The sequence below is a fragment of the Festucalex cinctus genome, chromosome 11 (genome assembly GCF_051991245.1).
Source record: "Festucalex cinctus isolate MCC-2025b chromosome 11, RoL_Fcin_1.0, whole genome shotgun sequence".
In the NCBI taxonomy this organism is placed as follows: domain Eukaryota; kingdom Metazoa; phylum Chordata; class Actinopteri; order Syngnathiformes; family Syngnathidae; genus Festucalex; species Festucalex cinctus.
Window position 1 is genome coordinate 5,026,712 of NC_135421.1, and position 25,878 is coordinate 5,052,589.

General features: G+C 41.3%; 1 protein-coding gene across 2 annotated transcripts; it reads right to left on the reverse strand.

The window, feature by feature from the left end:
- LOC144030569 (uncharacterized) lies at window positions 1–1,605 on the reverse strand. 2 transcript variants are annotated; one of them, XR_013287290.1, is made up of 4 exons: window positions 1,003–1,605; window positions 721–864; window positions 609–642; window positions 1–521 (listed from the first exon to the last, which is right to left on the reverse strand). XR_013287290.1 is itself a non-coding variant. In XM_077536997.1 (4 exons), exons 1-4 carry the CDS (start codon window positions 1,127–1,129, stop codon window positions 226–228), a joined length of 504 nt encoding a protein of 167 aa, XP_077393123.1. In that variant the 5' UTR covers window positions 1,130–1,605; the 3' UTR covers window positions 1–225. The 2 variants fall into 2 exon arrangements, 1 of the variants encoding a protein (XP_077393123.1); XM_077536997.1 differs by having other exon boundaries at window positions 818–864.
- Between the last annotated feature and the right edge of the window lie 24,273 nt (window positions 1,606–25,878).

Here is a 25,878-nt window from a genome sequence, read left to right on the forward strand (position 1 = left end):
TCTTCAGTAATCAACAATAGAAAACACCTTCGTTTCACCCAAATCCTCTATTTTCTTCCAAAATACGGAGAAATCAAGCTTTTTGTGAAACGATGTTATTTCATGCACTCTAGTGAATTTGGCACTTTTTTTTTTTTGCATGAGTGATTCTACAAACACCTAAACTTCTATAAAACACTACCCCAACAATAAAAAATGTTTTTTGATTGCAAAATAACAGTTTATTTACATGCAACAGTAGCAATCCGAACAAACAATTTGGAAAACTCTTTGCAAACTATTTACACGTGCGCAACAGTTTTTGTCAGTCTGCTTCTGCATGGACTGATTTGCGTAGAGGTTGGTATGATGAACGATGTGCTGGAGAAGTTCATCCGTGATGAAGAGCTCCAGGATGTCAGCTGGCAGGTGGGAATTCAGCTCTGCTGCAGCATCCCTTGGTCCTGGTTTTGCAGCAAAGGGGAAGATGGTTGGCTGCCAGCCGAATTCATCAACTTCAAGCCAGCCAGAATCTTTGGGATCTGCAAATATACATTTCAATATCATATATTATTTTAGAGCACTGTGATGCAATGTGTGTGTGTGTGTGTGTGTGTGTGCATGTTTACCTTTTTTTCTTCGATGTATTGGTTGATGCACATTCTGTAAATTATAGAAGACGTTTACCATCAAATATTTTATTAGAGCTGTGGAGAATCTTTTTTTTTTTTTTCTTTTTACCTTTGTTCTGCTCACTGTGAGAAGGGTCACTTTGGGCCCTATGTGGGGGAGCTTGTTGCGGTGTATTGAAAACGTTTTGGTTTTTGGTTTTTTTTACCTTTCTTTGTCGTAGAACCAGCGGTCGGACGTTGCTGTGAGCACGATCTATAAAATATACATTCACGTTTGTATAGGTAATAGATGTTCTAGTGTATATCAGCACATTTACACACGCTGCTAGCAGATCGCCGAAAAGTTAGTAAAGTAATCTTACTAGCAATCTCTTACCATGTTAGCGCTTACCTTCACGTTCTTTGGAAGACTGTCCAAGACTGTCTTGCATCGGACCCATAGTAGTCGTCATCGTCCGATGAAACGTCATCTGTGCAGACGTGCTCGGTTGTGCACCACTTTTCTCCGGTGTTAGCATCGCTAGCCGGTGCGGCCTTAGGACGTTATTAGCATCGCTAGCCGGTGGGGCCTTAGGACGTGGTCGAAACGGCCGCGTCACCGCTTCAACTATGACTTAACTCCGTCATCACTGTGCTCTTGAGCACTGGTCGATGCTTTTGAGCTTTGAAAATAAGGATCAAGCGTGAGCTGATTGCCATCTGTAGCCTTTTTGACTCCCTTAGCCAAGTTAGCCATTCTCTCCCCCTCAACACTCTAGCTCCGCCTCTCTTCTTCTACTGTTGTCTCCTACCCGATCTTGTCCAAAAGACTCATCACAGCCATCTAGTGGCCAGGAATACTCATTATAGTAACCCGATCGGCTTGATACTTGGAGCACAGCTGCCCAAGGCTTTCCTCCACCCGTTTCCATAAAAAAACATAGTAGACGTCAATTAACGTCTATGGCGGCCAATTCTAGGTTTATACTGAACGTCTTTAAACGTTTATGGCGGTCAAAGAGTTAAGGGTCTGATGCTGATACTGATGAAGACTTGGATGCGAGAGGAGAAGAAAATGATACTGGTGATAAGAGATTTGTTTACAAACGTAGTTGGAATAGCTGTGGCTAGATGGGAATTGTTCTTGCTAGAGTGCCGTATGTATGGACAGGAGGCAAGTTGGCGACAAGAATACTGTCTATCACATCAATGATGTGCAAACACATCGAATGCAGAGTTGTAAATCCGAAGCTTTGTGTAGCATGATGTGGTTTTGTACCAGCAGAATGGGATTGCAGAGTTGATGCTGCCATGACTCTTCTGTGAGTCATCTCTGGTCCCTCGCCTGATAATTACTCTTATTGAGTTACCATTCATGTTATATTGTGTTTTGGAACTTTTCCAGCATGGTGTCAAGGCAGAAGCACTCTAAAGTATGTCTATATTTCACACGAAAAGATGAACTAGGACCTACTTGCAACATACTTGCAGTGCTTCAATTTTGTCAAAGGGGGAAATACTTAACGTTGATGAATTCTCGCAGTACTTGTGAGTTCACAAACTCCCGAGAATACATCTTGTACCGAGCCCTTTGATTTCCACCGATCCGAACCACTGGTGATTCGGACCGATCACAGAGCGACATTGTGTTTGGGGCGGGACATGCACCTGTGACGTAACCAGGAAGCAAGCGCCAACGACAGGATAAACAAACAAACCTAATATGGACGAATGGATGCTGTAATTAAATCTGTTCTTGCAGAATTACTCACCGTTTCCTTGTTGAATATTGAACAGCGAGAGGCTCTTCGTGCATTTCTAGCTGGTAAAATGTTTGTGCTTTTTTTTCCCCCCCACTTCGACAAGAACGAAAACGACATTTTCATCCGTGGCCGTGATTGGTCAAAACAAACGTTCACAATGCAATCGTCCAATCAGTTTGATCTTAGTATTGTACAGAATGTCTCACCTTTCGCGAGCAAATCATCGTGGAGCAGTCCCAGATTGATATTGTGGCATATGTAACGTATGCCAGCTCATGCCATGCCAAAGGATGTTCACTAAACATCATTATTCGCCTAAGGTGTTATTCAGCTGGTTCGCCCTCTTGACTCTCAGCCCTGGCAAGGTACAGTACTAACATGTTCGAGACTTGGACAGGAGTGGCCAAATGATCACTGTCAGACGTGCTTCAACTCAACTCAACTCAACTCAACTCAATTCAACTCAACTCACCTTTATTTATAAAGCGCTTTAAGAACAGGCGTTGCTGTATACAAATTGCTGTACATTAACAAACATCAGTTTTGCAGTAAACAAGAACAAAGAAAACATTTTGAAGTGCGAATACAGGTTTTTTTGTTGTTGTTTTTTTTACAAGTAAATACATTTTACATCAGTAAATAAATAAGAAGTAGTGAATAAAGAGATAAATAAATACATAAATAAGTAGACTAAACATCAAACTCATACACAAAACACCAAGAACAAGTCTCATGGTGCGCCAAAAGCCAAAGAATATAGATGTGTTTTAAGACGTGTTTTAAAAAGGGGATAACGAGAGGGACTGCCTAATATTTAGTGGAAGGTCGTTCCAAAGGGAGGGACCGGCAACAGCAAAGGCTCGATCTCCGCTTAGCCCTCGGTACCTCCAATTGAGTCTGGTCTGCTGACCAGAGGCACCGGGCAGGTGTGTAGGGGTGCAAGAGCTCAACGAGATAAGGTGGGGCAAGACCATTGAGAGATTTGAAAACAAATAGAAGAATCTTAAAGTGGATTCTAAATTTCACGGGCAGCCAGTGAAGAGAGGCCAGGATAGGGGTTATGTGTTCCCTCTTCCGGGCACCAGTAAGGAGACGAGCAGCAACATTTTGGACAAGCTTCAAGATGCATTCAGGTCCAAGACAGCAGTGGTGTATTCCAGGGTATACAGCGTGTATACCCTCGGGTGACCATGGGTGTATTTCACAAAGCAGGTTCAGTGAGAAATCTGGGTAAAGAAACCCTGAAAAGTGGGAAATTCCGAGTTTTCCGAATCATAAAGGGAGGTAACTGAAACCAGATGATAAGAGGGAACTCTAGCCTGTTTCACACAAATAGGTCATTTAAGCTCTTGGTCAGTTACTGTAGTAACATGGTCCATAAACCTAACCTAGTCGGTAGCAGGTTTTTCACAATGAACTTCGAGTCTTTCTCTTTACCCTCCTCCTTTCAGCTACACACGGCAATTCATTTCCTCATTCATTCAGTCCGCTGCTGCGACTTTTTGCGTAAATACGCCTTGTAGTCTATAGTGTAAATTCTACTTTTGTCACGAACATGGCATGTTCTTGTGACAATAAACCTATTGATTAAGTTACCACAATATTGCGCAGGGAATTAAATATTCGTCGCGAGAATGTTATCAGACCGCGTATATATGCTGGCAGTTCCGCACAGTTGCCTTATTTAGCGGTACCGTTTGACATCACAGTCCAACATGATCCGTCCTTACATTTGCAACATTACGTAGTCATATGCGCTCACATCGGAGCATGCAGTATTGCGCTCTATTTTTTTTCGTATGCCCATTTGAATAATGTTTTTATATTTCATCTAAGTGTTTTATATTTCATATTAAATCAAGTGTGCTTCTCCCTCGCAGGATGAAATGAATTAATGAGCTGTCATTAAACATGTTTCCACTTTAATAGTGTGATTGCAAAGGACTATACATTTAAATTTACGCATTGACCCGGGCACCAATGTTCTCTCATGCCGCCTTCCTCTGTGGGAGCCGCTGCGGTGTTGCACTTTTTATTTATTCATTTATTGTTAAATAAAGACATGTTCACATTCGACATATCACATTAAGATTTTCGATTGAGCGGGGCAAAAAACTTTTTTAAAAAGCGACGCGGAAGCAGAGGGTGGCACCGCGCTCGGCTTCCACATTGCCATGGTGACTCGACGAATTGAGGCAGTCTTTTAACTGTGTGAGTAAGTCCAGGTGAGACTACTCAGCGTTGATATAACTCACTGGAATCAGCTGGACTGGAACCAAAAATGCAGTTTCCTATCAGAGGGTTATTGAGTAGCCCGTATTCCGAGGACAATGTCATTGTTGCGCACCATCAGCACCGGCCCTCCAAGGTTGCATCCTGTCGCCGCTGCTCTTCTCCCGTTACACAAACGACTGTACCTCAATCCACCCAGCTGTCAAGTCCTGAAGTTGGCAGATGGCGCCACAGTCATCGGTCTCATGAATGACAGTGATGATAAGTCTGCATATTGACAGAAAGTGGAGCGGCTGACTCTGTGGTGTAGCCAACACAACTTGGAACACTAACACGCTCAATACTTTGGAGATGATCATGGACTTTAGGAAACATCCTCCACCACTTCGAACCTCACATTGTCCAACTGCCCTGTGTCAACCATCAAGACCTGCAGGTTCTTGGGAATCACAGTCTCTCGGCTCTGAAGTGGCAGACCAACATCAGCCACCATCCTGTGTTACATTCAACCTGGGGTGTGCAGGATGCAACACAAGCTAGGATCCCAACTCCCTCACTTCCCAAGCAGCCACTCAGTCTTCAAGTATGAAGAGTAATTTATTCACATTTGCTGTTCATGAGCCTCCAACAACATTCAAACTAGACAAAGGCTTCAGGGTGAACCAAAGCCAACATAACAAACAAAACATGTCTATCTAGGAAAGTAAAAACTTAAACGTGAACAGTTAGGAAACAAAAAAACAGGGTCTTACCTTCCAACCTAAAAACAGAGGAAAACTTAATAAACAGAAATGGCAGTTCAACCTACTCAGGTAAAACATGGCTTTCAAACAATTCACAGGTGTGGCCAGTTGCGAGGAGAGGGAGAAGGGATGGTTTGTCTCCTGGTATCACAGGTCTTAAAGGGTTTGAGTCTCCATTTCCACCCATCGGGGGAGCAGAATGTTCAGCCACCTCTTTGTCATCAGATTGGGTACACCTGTACAGACCTGCAGCCAGTGCCAGCCCAAGCTTCCATGGGGTGGGGTCCTCAGCAAAATTTGATTTTGGGGCTTCCTATCACCACCAATATTAGTGATTATTGGACAGTCATATTGCTGTTATTTCATGTTCCACTCTTTCATTATGAATACCCATGTAAAAGTTATATGTTGGATTCAACCCACATCGATTAAGGCCATCAAAATAAAAAACTGGTTTGCAAACTTGCAAGCAAATCTTTGAAGTACTGCAATTAGAGCTGTCTAAATTAAAACGTTAACTCTGGAGATTAATTTAAATTTATTAAAGCATTCATTTTTTTTAAACTCAGTTAACTCAGTGTGCAGCCAAACTTCGAAGAGTCACTGGCGGGAAGATGAATAAACATTGACCATAGGTAGTTTCACTTTCTGATTTACTTGCTTGGTGCTTGTTGGAGAACTCTCAAGCGATTTGCGCACTTTGCAGAGCCAAATTCAGCCTATTAGCAGGGTTGGGGAATTCAGTTCCACAAAGTAAAAACCATGCCACAGATTGGCTTTAGCCACAGGTGCTTCTATTTAACTGGCAGGTAAACAAGCTCATAGAAGCACCTGTGGCTAAAGTCAAACTGTTTCAGGGTTTGTTCTCTCTGGACCTGGATTCCCCAACCCTTCCTATTAGTTGTATGCCTTTGGCGTATCTTCTCAGAACAAAATTCCCTGCTCAAGTTACCTCTACAGGGCCTTGCACACCAATGCTCATGAGCAGAACTAAACCTTTAAGCGAAGTTCTGGGAATTGGTTGAGTCCATTTTGACTTTACTCATGTAAACATCTGTTACAAGCTTTAAAGAAAAAAGTAGAGGCAGAAATTTAAAAAAAAAGAAGTGATTAATCGCGTTTAATTACAGAAAATACAGAAATTGTAATCGTTTGGCAGCACTAACTGCAATATTTGGCAAAGTCAGCAAATCTCCCTACTGGTCACACATCCATCCATCCATTTTCTTGACCGCTTATTCCTCACAAGGGTCGCGGGGGGTGCTGGCGCCCATCTCAGCTGGCTCTGGGCAGTAAGCGGGGGACACCCTGGACTGTTTGCCAGCCAATCGCAGGGCACACAGAGACGAACAACCATCCACACTCACAAGCACACCTAAGGACAAATTTGGAGCGCCCAATTAACCTGCCATGCATGTCTTTGGAATGTGAGAGGAGACCGGAGTACCCGGAGAAGACCCACGCGGGCACGGGGAGAACATGCAAACTCCACCCAGGAAGGCCGGAGCCTGGACTCGAACCAGAGTCCTCAGAACTGGGAGGCGGACGTGCTAACCAGTCCCAGTCGTGCCGCCCCACTGGCCACACAGAGCCCCAAAAAGAAGCCTGTCATGTTTTAATCTGAAATGTTAGCAAATTCAGCACCATCAGCCTGGGACTGATTTAGACTGATACAGTACTAAGTGACACTGAATGTCATCTAGGCCAACCGTAGTACCAGTATAATAAAATGAACCAATCATTTACAGTAAATGCAATTTGATTTATTATTTTTGTTTTGAATAACATGCAACCGCAAATGTACAAAAAGGAAATATCAAACACGTACTGAAATATTGATGTTAATGAACAGAAATACCTGAAACAAGAAAATAGTGTTGTAAAAATAAAATAGCTGAATAAAAAAATGAATCATTCTGTCAGAAATGATGTATATGTAAAAATGTACAAAACCTTAAATTAAAATGGGTAGAAAAATCAACAATCCACAGTAATCCAATCATTTGGCTCTACAGTATATTCAGGATTTTTTTTTCTGTGGGAGTGGCATGGGACGGGAGTGAAAATCCACTTGCGGGAATTCACCCATTGTGTAACACCCGCGAAAAGTGACGGAACACTGTACAAGTACATTTCTGGTTTAAATATATGAGGTCAAATGAGCAAAGCATCCCTCTTGTTTACTCCAATGATCATATGTACAGACCGAACTAATGCCAATGAGCAGTTGGTAAACACAAACAGGTGCTGAGCATCTGCTTGTGGTGACTCAGCTGAGTCCTGTTAAAGCTAATTTAGTGACAAACACAAGTCGTTGCAAAAACGTGAAGAAGAAAAAAGTGAACCTGGGGGGCTTTGGTGAAAAAGAGTAGTTATGGAAGGATAAACCATGACATTGGAGCAGATGGCAAAATGAGGTGTAGAGGAGCAGGGCTGAATGTGGTAGGATGGAGTGTGAAAGACAAGTCTAATATACATTGAATGTAAACAAAGTTCGCTAAATTAACGGTGAATACTACAGATGAATATTAAAGCTGTTTGAATCTGCATCATCTGTCAAGCATTCAGCTTTTATTTCAGAAAATTGACTTGTACACATATGGCAGCGAGGTAGGTGCTGATTGAGGACATACATTTAGAAGATTTAATCAACAGGTCTTGGTTGTTGTTGCTATAGTTGGCACTGAGGCAAGCGTTTATTTAACATCAGTCCAAGGGATTAGAAACTTCACATAAATGGGGAACACATGCAGGGTGTAATTATTTAATGTCTCATACTGAATTGATGACACACCAAGATTACACACACCCACACACACACACACCCATCCTTGTATATCTTTGTGAGGACATCCAATGACATAATGCATTTCCTAGAGCCTTACCCTAACCGCAACCATCAAAAATGATTGCCTAAACCTAACCCTTACCCTAACCCCAACCATAACCCAATTCAAACCTAAACTCTAAAACCAAGTCTTGACCTTCAAAAAGAGGTCTTGCAAAGTGAGGACCGGCCAAAATGTCCTCACTTCACAAAAATGTCCTCATTCTGTTGGATAAAGACGTATTTTGGTCCTCACTATGTATTATGTACAAGAACACACACCCACACACACCCCCACCCCCACCCCCACACTCCGAGAGAGAAAAAAAAGCACTGTTGAGGATCAAAAAAAGCTGGAAGGAAAATTAACAAAACAATGTATATTTAAAATACGATTCCCTATTAAAGAATGAATAATGAAGAAATAATAGCTAGTGTTGTTCAATTAAAAGGTGCTATGCAAATAAAAACTGCATAAGCAGAACATGTCACTGATATTTGCGCTGTTCCTAAAAAAACACCTGCAGCCAAATGTGTGGTTTGAGGACAAAAAGGTATTCAGAAGTGTTAAAGGAGCATTTGATTGGGCTGAACATTGGCACTTATACTGTATAATCGGTCTGTGCGGAAAAATTATGTCAGCACTAAAATTCACCCCCCTCAAAAACTCAGTTGTGATGTAATGCGTTTTATATTACTACATTCTGCACATCTTAATGATGCCCATTTTTTATGAGCGTGGCCTGCTCTTTTTTTTTTTTTCTATCTTTCATTTCAGCCTGTCAACGTCATTGAAGGAAAGACACAAACATTGTTGCATTGCTTCCTGGCTTGTTTTCTCACGTTGTGTACAGTGTCTAAAAAAACGGTGGCCAATCATCACCAAATGTTATGTGTGGAGCGAGGATGGACCCAATGGTGGAGAAACATGACATGAGGAGGAGGGACAGAAATGAGAATAACTATTTACTGGAACCAAGACGGTGATGGACAGGACGGGACGGAACGTGAGCAGACTGGTTGCCATGACTGGGCAAGACGTGGACAGACTTGAGTGACGTGGAACAGACTTGAGTTGACGTGGACCAGACTTGAGTTGACGTGGACCAGGCTTGAGATGACATGGACTGGTTTGAGTGGAACGTGGACAGACTTGAGTTGGACGTGGAGACCTGAGTTGCTGTGAAACTTGACCAGACGTAGTGAAACTTGACCAGATGTAGAGTAACTTGGCCAGAACGTGGAATAAACTTGACCAGAACGTGGAATAAACTTGACAAGACTCAGAAAACTTGACAGACCTAGAAAACTTGACCCGACCGTAGAGAAACTAGCAACACAGCTTAGCACACAAGACAAGACAAGGTGCTACAATGCTCCCACACCCGTATGAAACAAACACCACTCCCTTATACCAACACTAACGAAACACTAACAATACACAGCTGGGAAACACAGCAGGCATGGGGAACCAATTAGCAACACACACAGGTGGACCTACTCAGACAAACGAGACAGGGGAACACACCAGCACACTCACCAAGATAAAGCAAAATCCAACTCAAACAAAACTGAAACATGACACCAAAATTCATATGCACATTCCTACTCTTGTCCACTTCAACCTGTGAAAATATAACATTTTTGAGATTTTATTGATATAATGTGAGCTCCGATTAGGAAAACGCTATCACCTTCACAAAATCGAAAATATTGTGCTAATCGTTATTTATTATTTTTATTATTTTTATCATTATTATTTTTACAGGTTGAAGAGGACAAGAATAGGAATGTGTACCTGAATTTTGTTGGTCACTGTTTTCAGACATTTAGCGACGCTGAAGTTTTGTGAGACTCGATCGGCAGGCATACTGACAGCTCGCTGCCTGTCCCATGCAGCTGTCAAGGCAGCAATTAGCATTCGGCCGCTGAACAGACAGAGGTTAGCAGAACAAAATTTGCTTCTTATCGGCCAGACGTGGCTCCGCGTTACGTTTGTGGCTTGGCGAAATTTGGACTTTGAAAAATTCAGCATGACCCTAGTGAGGATATGCAGTGCAGAAAATTAATGGAGGGATGAACGGACTTTGAAAAATTTGGAGCACCGGAGCTTCAGCGAGGTGGCTGACCCTCCAGCCGAGTGTGGCAATTTACAGCACCTCATTTTCAGTTGGGCAGTGGATGGAGTACACCCGTGTGCTGAGGAGGGAAAAAAGTCAAATGAACCTTTATAGATTGACATTTAATATGTAATGACTGTGAACAACTCACACTGCAAAAAACCTCTCGGAATGCATTGTGTTCATATCTATCTTCTACTTCCCCTGCTGATCAGAAGGCTCCACTCACCAACCATCCTCAGGTAACTGTGGGGCAGAAAAAAAAAAGATAAAGAAAAGAAAAGTAGACCAGGTAACATAATACATTTGGGCTTTTAAAAGGGGGTTTTGAAACAACAAATTTAATTAAAAAATTACTTTTTTGTGGATACCAAAATCAAATCTTGTTTGCAATCAATAGCCCACAGTTATGGGAGCATTTTGTAGTATAGTATCACATAGAAAATCTTAATTCTGAAAGGAAACTAAAGGTGTTCTTACAAACCTGTTGGGGTGTACTCATTTATGCTGAGCACTGTATACATTTTGAGTCCTATTATATGTATAACATAGACATATACAATTCAATACATTGAAACATTGTGTGAAGCACCATGAAGCTGAATTTTATTGATATCTCTGCTTCAAAGACAACCTGTAACTCATTTTGGGTTTCCAAAACAAAAGAGTCATGTTTTAAAAATGCAACAAAAAACTGCAAGGGTAACATTTTGGGGAGATACAGTAAAAAAAAAAAGCCCACATTGGCAACGGCCATGTCACCATGATGCATCTTCTGTGAACATGAGGTCGTACGCATTAAGACGTCACAAACATGCAACAATACCATAGGAGAGGGGAGGGGTTGAGGAGTTGGGCACAACTTAAGCCACAACCACAACAGATGGATCAACGTGGCATGTCTATTATTATGGGTGGATTTCTTTATTATCTGGTTTAATTATATGATGTCATATTGGTCAATAATTATCGGCCACCGATATTATCGTGCATCCCAACTAATATTTTCCTGGTCAAAAAATACACAAAGAGAGTTTATGAGTCAAAAATGGGCCTTCTTAGCCAGATCGTCCCTTTACAGGGGACATATAATTCAATTTTGATCAAGAAACAGCCCTCAGGTGTTTTCTGAACAAGTCTGTGAAATGTTTTTGTCATTATACCCAAACGACCACGAATTACAGTACACTTTAAATCCCATTCTTAACTCTTTGACTGTCAAACGTTATCCAAAAAAAAAACCCAAAAGTGCCAGCCGATTTGGAACATTTTCACTCATCTTTCAAAGCAAACAGAATATTGTGCGGTATGATGACATAAATATGGTGGATACCATATGAAAGATTGGATTCCATTCTTTCATGAGAGAAAAAAGTAACAAAAAAAAAAGTATTTTTCTACCTTATTCCGTCCTTTAGTAATCACCATTTGAAATTAGGTCATTAGAGTGACATAAGCGAAAATACAAAAATAAGAGAAAAACAAGCTTTTTGTGAAAAGATGCATTTTTTTGCACAACAGTGACTTTGACACTAATATTTTTTGTTTAGTGACAAGACGTTGCGCTGCCCATTGAGAGAAAACAAAAACATAATTAATGTAAATTAACATTTTTGGCAGCATTCATTAGGATTTTAGAATAGGTCATTAAACGTTTTTGGCAGTCAAAGAGTTCATATTGCCAAACCAAGCCTGATAGCTAGCTAGCTAGCTACAGTTTCTACTGTATGTATATTAATTAATATTGTAAATTTCCCAGAGGGAGCCATCCCAAAGGGATCAATAAAGTCAAGTCTAAGTCTAAGGCCTGGTTCACACGGCAAGATTTTAAAATTGTCGGCCGATTTCTAAACTTTGACAGACACCACACGTGAAGAGAAAAAAATCACGGTTCCAGTTTTGAACGTACCGTGTGTGGTGTGCGGCCACACTGCACAATCACACACCACACACGAGCCGAGTTCATTCAAGAATATGACGGGAAGTCTCGCAAAACCTCTCAAGATTAAACATGGCTTCCGAGTCGTCAACATAAGTCCATCCTGGTTTTCACATCGCTTGCCCTCAGCTCGGTGCTGGCGACGCGGGTTGGCGTCCCACCCGGAGACCACGTTTATTTGTGGAGAATGTGTGTGCATGTATAAAAAATTACAAAAAATTAATTTTAAAAAATAAACTAAAAAGAATAATAGCGCGAGCACAGACTTTCTGCTGCGTCCTGACTGTTTTGATTTTGGATTCCCCACCGGCTTCCTCGCCGGCTCACTTTCTGATTGGCTGCACGTCAACGTCAACCGGCGAAATCGGGCCAAAACAATCCAACATGTTGGACATCCCCAATTTCAAGTCAGGGGTCCTACCAAGCGCCGATATCGGGAGGCGGCGTGTGTGGTGACAACACACACGGCAGGATTATCCGTTACGATTATCGCTTGCGTCTCGGCGCGTCCTTACGATTGTCGGGAAGGGAAATTCGGGGCTAAAATCGGGCCAATTCTCCTGCCGTGTGAACCAGGCATATGTCTAAGTCTAAGACTCAATTGGCCATATGCCCATATCCCACTGATTAAAATAAAAATAACCTGCACATTATTTGTAGTATATTAAGCATTTGCTTTGATCTATTAACTACACCAGCGGTGTCCAAACTACGGCCCGGGGGCCATTTGCGGCCCGACGTCCATTTTTTAGTGGCCCGCGACATATGCTAAAAATGGCATTTGACTCAGTTCAAATAAAATAAAAACAAAAATGTTTGGAGATGGTCAAAGTAAGAAGGGAGAGTGTCCAAAAAACAGGTGCTATTAAAGGTTATTTTAGTTAACTAAAACTAACGAAAAAACAAAAATTCAAAAAACAATTTTGTGAACAAAATAAAACAAAAACGAAGATGCTTTTAAAAAAAAGAAAAATAACTGAAACTACATTTTATGTTTACAAAACTAACTAAAATAAAACTATAATTCTAGCAAAAATGTCCTTCGGTTTAGTCTTTGGTAATTAATTTAATGCATGAGCCTTGTAGTAGATTTATTTTTATATAAACCGGAATAATGACGTCGCGCCCATGGTGTTTTTTAAAGTCCCTTCTGACCCAATATATTAGAACTGGACTGCCTTCGTGCATATGCATTGTAGAGGAAGATGAATATCACAATCATCAAGTTGCTCTGAAAATGTATGCATTGTTGGGGTCTACCTACCTGTGTGAGTCAGCCTTTTCAGACATGAATGTCATTAAGTCAAAGTTCAGGACAAGGCTGAGTGGTGAACACTTAACTGTCTGTAAAAGGGTGAACTTAAGTAAGTACATCCCACAATAGAAGCTCTCTTGTTTCCTCCATACAAGTGTCAGGCATCCGCTGAGTACATGTCAATTGAATGATTCATGTGCATTTACACTTTGCTTTTATATAATAGGCAGTGGCTGAGATGATTAGCATGCATATTTTGCATTATATATATATATATATATATATATATATATATATATATATATATATATATATATATATATATATATATATATATATATATATATATGAACATACTCAATTTAAGTCAAAGATGCCATGTATTATTACTATTTATTAGAGCTATCAAAGGATTACATTTTTTTTAAATCAGATTAATCACAATTAATCACTTAATTGAAAAGTCTTTTTAATTAGCATTTTTTTTTGGTCAAATTTGAAGAAGAAATGTTATATGTTAATTCTTGCTACATTTAATGTTGTGAGGATGATTAAAAAAAAAAAAAAAAAAGTGGACATGCCCAGACAAAAGAGGCTGTTTAGTCACCCTACTATAGTCCAACACACAACACGTCTTCTTCTGGGAAATAAATAAATAAATAAATAAATGCTTTCTTAACCACATATGAAGTGTGTGTGGTGTCAAAGACAAACAGATGCTTGATGGGATGGATGCATGCTGTGAACCCAGAGAGGTAGAGAGTTGAGGAAGACCGTCTGTTGGATATTATACGCTGACTGATGGAAAGGAGTGGATGCATACAGCAGCAGTATATGACTGCCATCAAAGTTGTAAACTGGCATTTACAACATTGTGATTGAAATGATTAAAGTAAATTGTGAAATTGTACTGTGAAAAAAAAAACATAGAAATTCAGGAACACTGATATTAGGCAGTCTCTCAATTGTGAGTTGATAGAAGATTCTACCAAAAGATAGGGCCTATAATTATTTGAGTGTGGGTTCTCCTTCTTTAAACAGGGGGAGAACAAAGACAGATTTCTACACATGGGGGAAGATAAAAAATGCATGTCAGAGGTGGAGCACTGATGTCTGATGCCGGCTTCAAAAAGGAAGAATTGAGTTTATCAGGATTTGCACATTTTGAACTAAAAGTATGGGAGCTATGTGTAAAGAAACTAGAACTTTGCCTTAATGCCTAAATTATGCCCATTATTTCCCCAAGTTATGCTGTGGTTAGTCAATAGTATACCATCAACATCATATTAGATATATGCTGACTAGATGAGCGTGTGGCTCCGTGCTGACATCTTAGATCTCCATCAGTTGTTATTTGGTCCAGCTGTCTTGCGTGGGTTGATCCTAGAGATGATGCTCCTCACACTGGCCATGAACACTGCATTCCCGCTAAATTGGAGCCTCTGAGGTGTTACAGAGTACAGCCAGGTTTGATTTGCATGTCCCTTTCAGACAGAAAGGTGAAGTGGGACATTGCCACATTCAAAGTGTGTGTTCACACAACCAATGCACAATCAGAGATGTGTGGTGGCGTAAGTGCGGTAACTGCTTTTAGCATAACTCTCCTTACCCCGGGTTTTCACTGGATGCGGTTGCGGTGCGGTTGCGGTGCGGTGCGTCTTGACTGCGTGCTCCGGACGGGTCAATTTTTTTGTCAATCCACACCGGCTCCGCACAGCTGCGGTCCGGCAGCTCTGTCGCCGCCCACTTCCCAACGTGTCTCGCGGGACCGCGCGCGCGCGATCATGTGGCATTTCACAATGACAAACATACAGAATGTCTGTGCTCTTCTGCTATGAGATTCCATGCAGCATCCTTTTTTTGGTTGTCCTTGTAAAGTATATTAATAACGAGAGTCGGGTCAGTGCGGGTCCACTCTTTATTTCTGTCTTTCCCGTCCGGCTGCCGCTCAGTACGGCAAGCGAGACGGGCACAACAAGCAATCGCGAACATCAAACTCACAATACATTACAGTCCTTATAAAAAGGATGTGCCGTGTCATATATTATTTTGTGGTTTTCCACCTCCAATATAAACCTCTCCTCGTCCATGTTCGCTGGTGTCTAAACCGTGAATGAGCACATGGCCCGGCGACGCCCACGTCACGTTTTGCTGAAAAACTTGCGAAATAGGAGCTGGCGAGTATTTTATTCTGAAAGGTAACCGGAAATTTATTTTGAAACTGCCTCGGTCTTCCTGTCCCGCTCGATGTGTTTTGTGCTAGCTTGCCATTTGCCGGAGGCCTACCGCTGCGGTGTCCGGCAAAAATAGAAAATAGGCTATCCTTGCGGAAGGCTTGCGGCACGCCGCAGGCCTTCCGCAGTCGACACGCAACGCACCCGCAAGCGGTGTAAACTGCACCATTCGAATGAATGGAATCTAATTGCTTGCGTCGCCGGACCGCACCGCAACCGCACCGCAACCGCATCCAGTGAAAACCCGGGGTTACACACTGGTGGTATGTATTAGCCCGTGCAGATTGATCCAAGTATCGATAAAATCAATACGAAAGTGAGTATCGGCATTGTATCGATATCAAAGAGCTAGTATCAATTTGGTACATTTATTTATTTACAGTATTTTGATTTCTCATGGGTCCCTCCCGCAGTCCCTTTGTAGTGCATTTGCGCCGGCCCAACAATGACAGCGGTAGGTGGTACTGCAGGAACAAATCTTTTTTTTTATTTTTTTATTTTTTTTTTATTTATTTTTTTTTTTTAATAGTGACTGACATTTTACACTAAGAGTCATATTATGCTTCGTTTGAGCTTTTTGAACTATTAGTTGAGCTGTTATGCTCTGAATTGGATCCCAAAAACGCAGACACAAATACGATTTTAACACTTTATTCACACAACAATCCTTGTATACGCGGAACGTACTCACAACACGAGCAGAAACATCGAGAAGGTATCAAGGATCAAGAGAGGTGGACCTAACTTGGGCTGTGGCGATGTGCAGAGGTACAGAAGAACAATTAGGCAAAAAACACACTTCTCTTTTAGACTTATATAGTCAGTGAATGGTTCTGATTGGCTGCGGCCTGACATGTGGGTAACCCTGATAGGTCGTGGAAACAGGACCGACATGGATTTATCTGATTCGCTGCTGACTAACACGCGGGTAAAACTGATTGGCTTCTGACCAGATAAAGAGATTAAAAATTCTTGACAACACATAGTTACAGTACATGCCGATTGCATCAGTTCAAATAAAACCAAACACAATCATACCATGAGCTAGATATTAGTGGAAACATGTAAGTATCGTGTTATGTTCCTGGACTAGAGGAACTTCAGTGGCTCAAGTTTCTTTGAGTGTAGAAGAACAGTAGGGACTGCGAATCTGAAGATTATTACTACATTGCAACTTTAAACAACAGTCTAGGTATGTTTCGGTTGAGGATTACATCATGGCACGTCTCAGAACCCAATAAGCAAGTTTAATTTGACAAACAAACAAACAAACAAACTGTCATGGTTTGGGTTGGTTTTTGTTGGTTTTTCCGGGGTTGCTTTTGTTATGGATTAGGTTTGGTTTGTGTTTTGGTTGTTTTCCTCATGTTTCCTTGAGTCAGTCATGTTCTGTGTTTTTGAGTTTGAGTCCACATGTGTCAAGATCCGGTCCTCGAGGGCCGGAGTCTTGCATGTTTTTGAGGTCTCTATTCCAACACACCTGATCAGGATCATTATCAGGCTCCTACAGAGTTTGCTGACAAGCTTAAATATGAATCAGCTGTGTTGAACATGGGAAACCTCAAAAACATCCAGGACTCAGGCCCTTGAGGACCGGACTTTGACACCAATGCCGTAGTCTTAGTCTAAGCATTGTTTTGTCAACCTGTGTTGCCTGCCCTTCCTCATGTATCTACCAATCAGCTTTCCCTGCCACTTGTGTCTTGCCCAGCTGTGTCTAATCATTGTCAATGAGTGTGTATTTAGTTCCCTGTCTCCCCGCTGTCCTTTGTCAGTTCATTGTTATTTTCCCCCTGTCATGCTGCCGAGTTTTTGCCTTGCTGTTGTTGTCATCATGCCTCGGTTTGCCCCGTCAGGTTTTTGTTAGCTCTTGAAGTTTTTTGTTAGTATCTGGACTTTGTTGTTTTGGTTTCAGTTGCCAAATACCTTCTTTGCCCTTTGTTTTCTTTGATTAAAGTACACATCTTTTTTGAGCACCTCAACCTCCCTGCTACCTTCCTTCCCTGCACTTGGGTCTACATTTATTGTGAATCCTGACATAAACACACAAACATGTTATTTAATAGGACAAATGATTAAAAATACCATAATATTTTAGGAGCCTAAAAGTATATGGTATCGGAGATACTGCCACCAGTATTGTAATACCAAAATCTCAAGTATCGCACAGCTCTAGTGTGTATTCTACTTCAAAGAGGTCAAAGAAAACATATGCTGGTTAGCAAACATACTGTATATCACAATCACAAATTTGAGGTAGGGTTTTAAAATCACTGAGGGTTTGGATGCCATGCCAGAGATGCAGCGTCTCTACTGTTGCTTCAGTGTCTTGGTTGGGATTAGAATATGCAGTTTTCAGAAGGCATTTGCGTATTCATGTTTTGATTTGGAATGCAATAGCTGCTTTTCCACCAACAAGCCCAGGATCTTTGAGTTCTGGGTAAAGGGAATTCTTGGTTGTAAAAGTTCAGCAGGGAATTTAGAATTGTATTTCCACAGCGTCATAGAGTTCTCGGTAATTAATTCAAATGAGTTTGATGACGTACGAGTTTGATGAGCCCAGCCAATGTAAAAACAACACCCCCCCAAATTTGAACAACCAATCAGCTGTGGTCATTGTAACCCGTCCCCTCAAAGTTCCAGCCTGGCTCAACAAGACCCTGCTACTGAGATAGTACTTGGATACCCCCTGGGGAATTTAATTACCCTGGAAATTGTTGCTGGTTTAAAAACACGCAAACTGAATTTCACCAAGGTAAACTGAAAAGTTCTCCAAAAGTTTCAGCGGTGGAAAAACCCATTATGAGCAACGTTCTCAATGCAATTGCAATGCAATGTGGAGAAATGAAAGTTATTACAAGGATTTTGAGCTTGACTCACTTTGTTAAACACACTGCTATTGTTATCTGAAAACAACTGTGTTGACAACACATCCTGTTATGTTTGACTAACCCAGGGTGTTCTGCATCTTGCCAGCCGAGAAATACTATACCTGCAACACCTGACACAATAAAGAGGTAGAGAGGATGGAGGGATCAAAAATCCTTTGAATATTTTCAATTTCAAGAAATCCTGTATGGGACATCGCTGCATTCGCTACAAACTGAACACATAGCTGCATCCGTATTGCAAGAAGTCTGGAATGCAGAATATCCTTAGCCAGGTTAGAGGATTACACAGCTGTGTGAACAGGCAGAAAAACTCAGCCCAGTAGGGTTCCACATAATGTAGCCACCTGTAGAGCTGGTGCTTTGCTTGGTCTAGCCTTGTAGAAGTTCATCTTCTCCATCCTAGTTGGAGCTTCATCAACAATTCAAACAAATACAATAAGTTTCCCTCAGTCGGGCAGTGAGTAGCTCAGTGGTAAAGCACCCGCACCGTGTACTGAGGCTAATCCTCAATGGAGGTCAGGGCCCTGGCTCTCTCTCTCTCTCTCTCTCTCTCTCCTCAATGGAGGTCAGGTGACCCTGTCTCTCCCTCTCTCTCTCTCTCTGTCAAAAAACTTCAGCTTTCCTATCATTAAACAACCAAAATAATTTAACGAAAAGGTGGCGTTCCCTGATTTAAGGTGTGTTGAGCAGTCAATCAAAGTCAGGGGTCGACAACCCAAAATGTTGAAAGAGCCATGTTGGACTATAAAAACAACAAACAAATATGTCTGGAGCCGCAAAAAAATAAAAGCCTTATATAAGCCTTGTAATGAGGGCAACACATACTGTATGTATCAATAGGAGGATCCTGTGTGACGTATTGTTTATGTTTCGCGCGTTGCATCATGAGAAATGAGTGGCAAGAAACAACGTGTTTTTCATGGAGTTCGATGCTTTCGCACATTTGGAGGAGGATTAAGAGAAGCAGATGGTTAAATCTTGTGCCATAAATTGTATGGCCCGTCGGGGGCCTGATAAAAAAAAAAAAAAAAAAAAAAGTTATTTTTTTCTCGCATTCGCACCGAAAGGGGCCGCGAAAAGGGAAACAAATGGCTGCAAGCAGTGAGGACAGGTTATAACTTCACGCTCAAAGCCCAGATTCCGTCTGATGCTGATGGGTTTTTAACGCTCACTTTATTGCCGGTAAGTACTTGTGACTATATATTTGTTATTTGGATAGGATTAAATAATAATAATAATAATAATCGAGTTTTTGCATTATAAAATCTGCTGAGTCATATTGTTTTGCGGTCTTATTCAGGTGTTTCCAAGCACGATCGACAGCCACCTTGACTTGTTCCTCATCTTGAAATGGGCTGTCCTGGATCGCTAAACGTGAAGGCTAATGACAAAGCCGTCCAGCGTTACGAACAGAGGATCAAAAGGCATATCAGAATTGTGTTACGGATTTCTATAAATGAGAAGTGGGGGAGGGGGGAAAGTGCCTAGTTTTATACTTGAGTGTCCACATGTTCATCTTCTCCGAATAAATAATGCATTCTGCATCTGTTTTGATACCCGCTGATTTCACTTGTGTATACGCAGCATCTATAGTTGTAAGTTCCATCCTAAAAGCTCCATTAAAGGTGCTACAATGCTAGTATGCTACGTAGAATGACTGCATGTTTCTCCAAGACTGGATTTGAAATGAAGAATTTTGTCAGCTCTGATATTAATTTGTTAAAACTAGACCACATGCCATTGAAATTCTCACACACAGGACAAGTCTCGCTGTACTAAAGTCACTGCATTTCCCAAAATAAAGCACGAATAAGCTGTGGTGCTTGACATAATTCCCCCATGGAACTATTGATTGTTGACTGTTGTTTTGAGGGGTTGGTTTGGAGTGACGTTCCACAAACTTAAATGTAATGCGATAGTCTGCCTGGGTCCAAATTCACAAGGCTGTGTCCTCCGAACGGCGAATTTGTCGGTTGCATGACGTCACTCCAGGCACAACTGATAGCACGCACGGATGTACACTTCAATGAAGAATAATTACACAGGGCTTTGTATTAAAGAGCAATTTGTCCCCAAAACAGATGTGTGACCAGGAAACAGGTGAGTCGGACCAAATTTTGTCATAATCCCATGTCTAATATGGGCTTTCAATAGTTTCAAATTGTCGCCAATACATCTCCGTAAACCTCCTCCACCCTTCGGCCGTTAACGTGCTTAAATAACAGCGATTCGCCCGCTAACTTTCTTCGTGTATGGTGTTTCTATACAGTCCGCCATGTTTTCTGCCACATAGCCATCCGCGCATGCGCTAAAAATGTCAACAAAGGATCCTCTTATAGACCCTTCCAGTGTGACATCACGTTGAAGTGCGCCCCTAGCGGTGATGGTCAGGGCGTCAATGCGAGTGAATTAGAAAACAATCAGTGTGAGCTAGAAAATAGGTCAAACAGTTGATAAATCAGCTACCAATGCTATGGTGAACTCGTGCACGGCCGACGGATGCTCTAATAGCTCAAACAAAGAAATGCTACTCATCAGCTTTGAATTGCACGGAATGGATGCGTTTGAGTTCCTGAATCTGTCTCTTGTCTATTCTTTCGGCTGCCGGCAGGGATTCTAAACCAGACGACAGTGAGACAGTGGAAGACAGTGAGGAGTGAAGACGAGCACGATGGCAAGCGCGACTGTGAGAAAAACGCAACTGCTTTGCACCCACAAAAAGTACGATATGCTCAGAATTAGGTAGTTTTTCTCTTTTTCATATACAGCTGGTCATAACATTAACCTCTGATTGTAAATTCGAGGCAGATGTGATGAATGAGCCATATTACCATATCACAATCACTTTTTTTTTTTTTGCACAAGTACTCAAGTCATTTTGAACAAAAAGTTATCGATTTAACACGATTATTACAATTAATACTTTAACTCAGGCTTGATTTCTGCTGAGGAATGTGTAGTAAACAACGTGCTGTCTGTTTGTTAACGCTAGCAAGCTAAGATAGCTTGAAGACTTCGATATACAACAGGACGAAACAAACGGACAAACGATTTAATGAATGACAATTTCCATCATGAAAGTAGTAATCGACATACTGTTGCAACCAAAAACAACATACCTTCGGCTTTCATTTCCACTTTGCCCGCCAGCAAACTCAATTTTATTTGTAGCTAGCGGCTCCAAACGACTGGTTTCAATGATTTGCACTAATGTAGTGTCTTACTCGGGACGTTTTTAATGACACTTGACATATTTCCCACCTTTTAACGAAAACCCTCGCCGAAAATCAAGCTACATTCTACATTCATTTGTTATGGTATGTTTTCCCTCCGGGAGGCGCTGCGGACTGTATACACCAAGACAAGTTTATCCGGACACAAACGATTTCATGAATAACGCTTTACACCAGTAACCCGTGTCACCCAAAAGATAAATAGAACATACCTTTTGCTGCTACGAGACAAACATTGTCGTGTTGAACGCAGCCGACATCCTTCACCCATCCAGACACAAAATAGTTGTAAGAATCCTGGCTCTTGATGGCGTCAAAGTCCTCGCATATGTAGGCGCTCTTCTTCACAATGAGATCATTTAAAGTATTGTGATGTTATTTGGGGGAACGTTGTGGCTTGCTTTGACCAGGCCGATAGTGAAAGTAGATATACGGATCTTTTCCTCCAACCAACTCCAGCTTTTGCCGATACCGGCTAAGAATGGCTGATTCTAAGTGTGCCGCAGTAACTATAATAACTATGGATGTTTTTTGGTACATTTGTCATGTTTAGACGAATTGTTCGCCGAAAACGATACTCACTCCGTGTCTTTCTATGGTTTGCTTGAGCACCAAGGGGATAAGCGGTCGCTAAGCAGTCTGGGTAAAGTGACGTCAGCTGGAAGGGTCTATTGTAGCTATATTAGCCTACTATCAAAACGACCAAGTTAACTACAAATACATAATGAGCTTTCATGATAAAATGTTTATTTTTCCAGCTTTCGCTCAAATGATAGAACAGCTTCCAGTATTTGCAATGCAGCGTTTCCCCGCCCCTGCAGACTTTCATTTAGCTTGTTTTAGGTGGCTTGTCATATCCACCATTAAGTGCAGTTTTTCGAGCTACTTGGTATCTTCAAGTTGCGGGTAGTTCAGGCCTTTGCTTTTCTGGAATGTTTTCACGTGCTCTAAACAAACTACAAAGCGGCGCAAAGCCTCACCCTTGGACAGCCATCGGACTTTGTTGTGTAGGAGGAGATCGGAATATTCGCTGTCAACTTCATCAAGCAATGCACGGAACTGACGGTGGTTCAATGCTTGTGCATTTATCTTGTTCACCATCTCGATCACAAGGTTCATCAACGCCATACACGCCGATGAGAATGCGGTCCAAGAAACGTTAAATCCTCTGTTCTCCTCAGTTATTTTTCTCTTTTTCCCTTTGGGATCCATGGCCCATCACACAGCCGCCGTTTTGTTTACAACAGCCGCCCGCCTGGCATCCCGCACTGCTGATAGAAACGTGATGCAGGCTATGACGTAAATCTTCGTCGACAGAAATGTTGAAATGCAATATTTATTCTACACATTTTTACAGCATTGGAAAACATTAAGAATGTTTGTGTCATGTTTGTCCTCCTACAGAAACCATATTACCACATACCACATACTCTTCCCCATCTTTTTCCATTTTCAAACATTTTTGAAAAATCTCCAGGGAGCCACTAGGGCGGCGCTAAAGAGCCGCATGCGGCTCTAGAGCTGCGGGTTGCCAACCCCCGATCTAAGTGATAGTTGTGTTTAAATAATAGCCTTGTTAGTACATGAATGAGCAGTGCTGTCTAATTTATTGTTGAATTACAATATCTAATCTGCACCACTGTTTGGGGAAATGCTACACATCAGCTTTGAATTGCACGGAATGAGTGCGTTTGAGTTCCTGAATCTGTCTCTTATGGTTGCTTTCACACTTGTCATGTTTGGTCTGGTTTAACCATCGATTTCTCTGCTAGTGTGGGTTGCTTGGTCAAGTATCATCCAAAACCCAGTGTGCGTTCTGTGACACGAGTTCTGGTCCGCTGTTTGACGAGAGGAAAATAGTCCTGCAAGTTGGCTGGGGTCACTTAAATAAAACGTTTTTCTTGTAAAAACAATTCGTGTTCAAAAGAGTGATACATTTGCATCATTAAACTCCTTTTCTGAAAAAAGTCAGACGCCATTACCTCCAGGCCCTACTTTTCTGTTCGTTCGTATCACTGCGCGGCGCCTTGTAAACAGTTGATAGACGCACAGCAGACAGCTGATAGTCGCGCCTTCCGCCGTCGAAAAGACAAACAACTTGTAGATTAGTGTGCGTCTATCAGCTGCATGCGCCGCGCAGTGATACGAACAAAGAGAAAAGTAGTGCCGGCGGTAATGGCGTCTGACTTTTTTCAGAAAGGAGTATTGTGATGCAAATGTATCACTCTTTAGAACACAAATTGTTTTTAGAAGAAAAACGCTTTATTTCAGTGACCCCAGCCAGCTTGCTGGACTATTTTCCTCTCGTCCAACACCGGACCAGAACTCGTGTCACAGAACGCTGTCAGGGGTAAGTCAGTGCTGATCGCATACACTGGAGGTGAGGATGAAATAGAGATTCATGTCAAAAAAGACAAACTATCCCTTTAAAGGCCCAGTATGCCGGTTTCACTCAGGAAAATGCACTTTTTAAATACAGGATGTACACACTTTAACTTTCTCTCAGTCTACACATCTGGGTTTATGTTAATCTTTGGTGGTGATTTTCCGCACCTGCCAAACAGAATTGCAAAAACAGCTCACTGTTCCCTAAATACATGTTGAATAAACAGTCGCAGTTGATGATATTTACTTCTGCGATTAACTGTCAAGGACTAACCTCAAGCAGCGTTAGAATGTTTGCAAGTGATCAGTCATTAACTTTTTGGAAACAAATTTTGTATTACTCTTTTAAAAAGTTAAGTAATATGCTATATTTCCAACAACATCTTTCCTGAATGATTTTTTTTGGGTTGCGAGCCAAAATTTGAGCATGAGCAAGCTGCAAATATGCCACCACTCAAGTGAAGTGAGAAAAATGGAGCAGTTAAGGTACAATGGGACCCTAGTCCACCAATGCCTCTGTTCATAAACAAATCGGTTTATGAGCAAAAATTGGCTTTCAAACAAAATTTTCACACAAATATTGCTTTGTTGCTTAAACTGCTTCAGTTTGCGAACACAGCTTCCACGCGAAACGCACTGTTCTGCTTTTTATCACACAACATAACATTATACATTTCCTGTGTCACATATTTTTCATATAGTCTTTAATCTGTTTTTTTTATTTTTTTTTTATTTAAAAAAATAAATAAATTAGCTGTAAAGCCCGTATCTCACCAAATTTTTGAGGGTGCACACATGTCGTGAGTGTTGGTATTTGATCAGGTTTCGTTTAAGATTGCAAAACGTTGCAAAGCCGTTCTCCAGACCCTCGCAAAGCATTTTTATGATTGCAAACAACTTTTCATGTCGCCATCAAATTTTCAGCATGTTCAATATTTCTTTACAAGCATAAAAATGGTCTGCAAATCATCTGCGACGTTTTGAAGTCTTTAACGAAATACCAGCACTCGCTATATGCGCACACCCTCGAAAGCCTGCAAGGAAAGGAAAGGAAAAGTGCGATTGATCATGGTATTAGTGCACCCTGGAGAGTATTGCAGTTCCAACACCATTCAGTGAGACTGACACGTTTTTGTTTTTTGTTTTTTTTTTACTGAATAGAAAGTTCTACTACATCTGTATTTCTACAAATGATATATTAAAATGTATTTTAACAGATGACCTTTTGAAATTAATCACAGATGTGTGTTGTCTATGCAGTTTACAGTGTTTTTGGTAGATAGAATAAAACCAGAACACTCCAGACTTGTAAGGAAGAGAGGGTTCCGTGTTGCCCAATATTTTTTCCTCCCTTTCCATAACATTAACATACACCTGGCATCATCCTCTCACATTCATTTTTTTAACTACTGTGTTTTGCACCTCTTCATTGCAGTCATTTACATACTTTTAACAGTATGTCCCTGCTCCTCCACAGTGATCAGGAGTGAAGTGGTATAAAGTAGTAGGATGATATTGGATCAGGCTCCGCATTACAAACCCTGTGCCATACTAATCCTCTCTGGAATAGACCTTGACGAAAGATTCACAGAATATTCGCCCCCTGTCATTGTAGCTACATCATCTGGCAGCTTTATCTTGGGCTTTTGAACTAAAACTCAGATGT

Excerpts from the sequence above, each read along its gene's own strand:
- LOC144030569 (XM_077536997.1), bottom strand. The coding sequence starts at position 1,129 with ATGCTAACACCGGAGAAAAGTGGTGCACAACCGAGCACGTCTGCACAG. Across the intron at positions 865-1,002 it reads GTCTTCCAAAGAACGTGAAG|ATCGTGCTCACAGCAACGTC; the intron begins GTAAGCGCTAAC and ends TATATTTTATAG. Across the intron at positions 643-817 it reads TGGTTCTACGACAAAGAAAG|AATGTGCATCAACCAATACA; the intron begins GTAAAAAAAACC and ends TATAATTTACAG.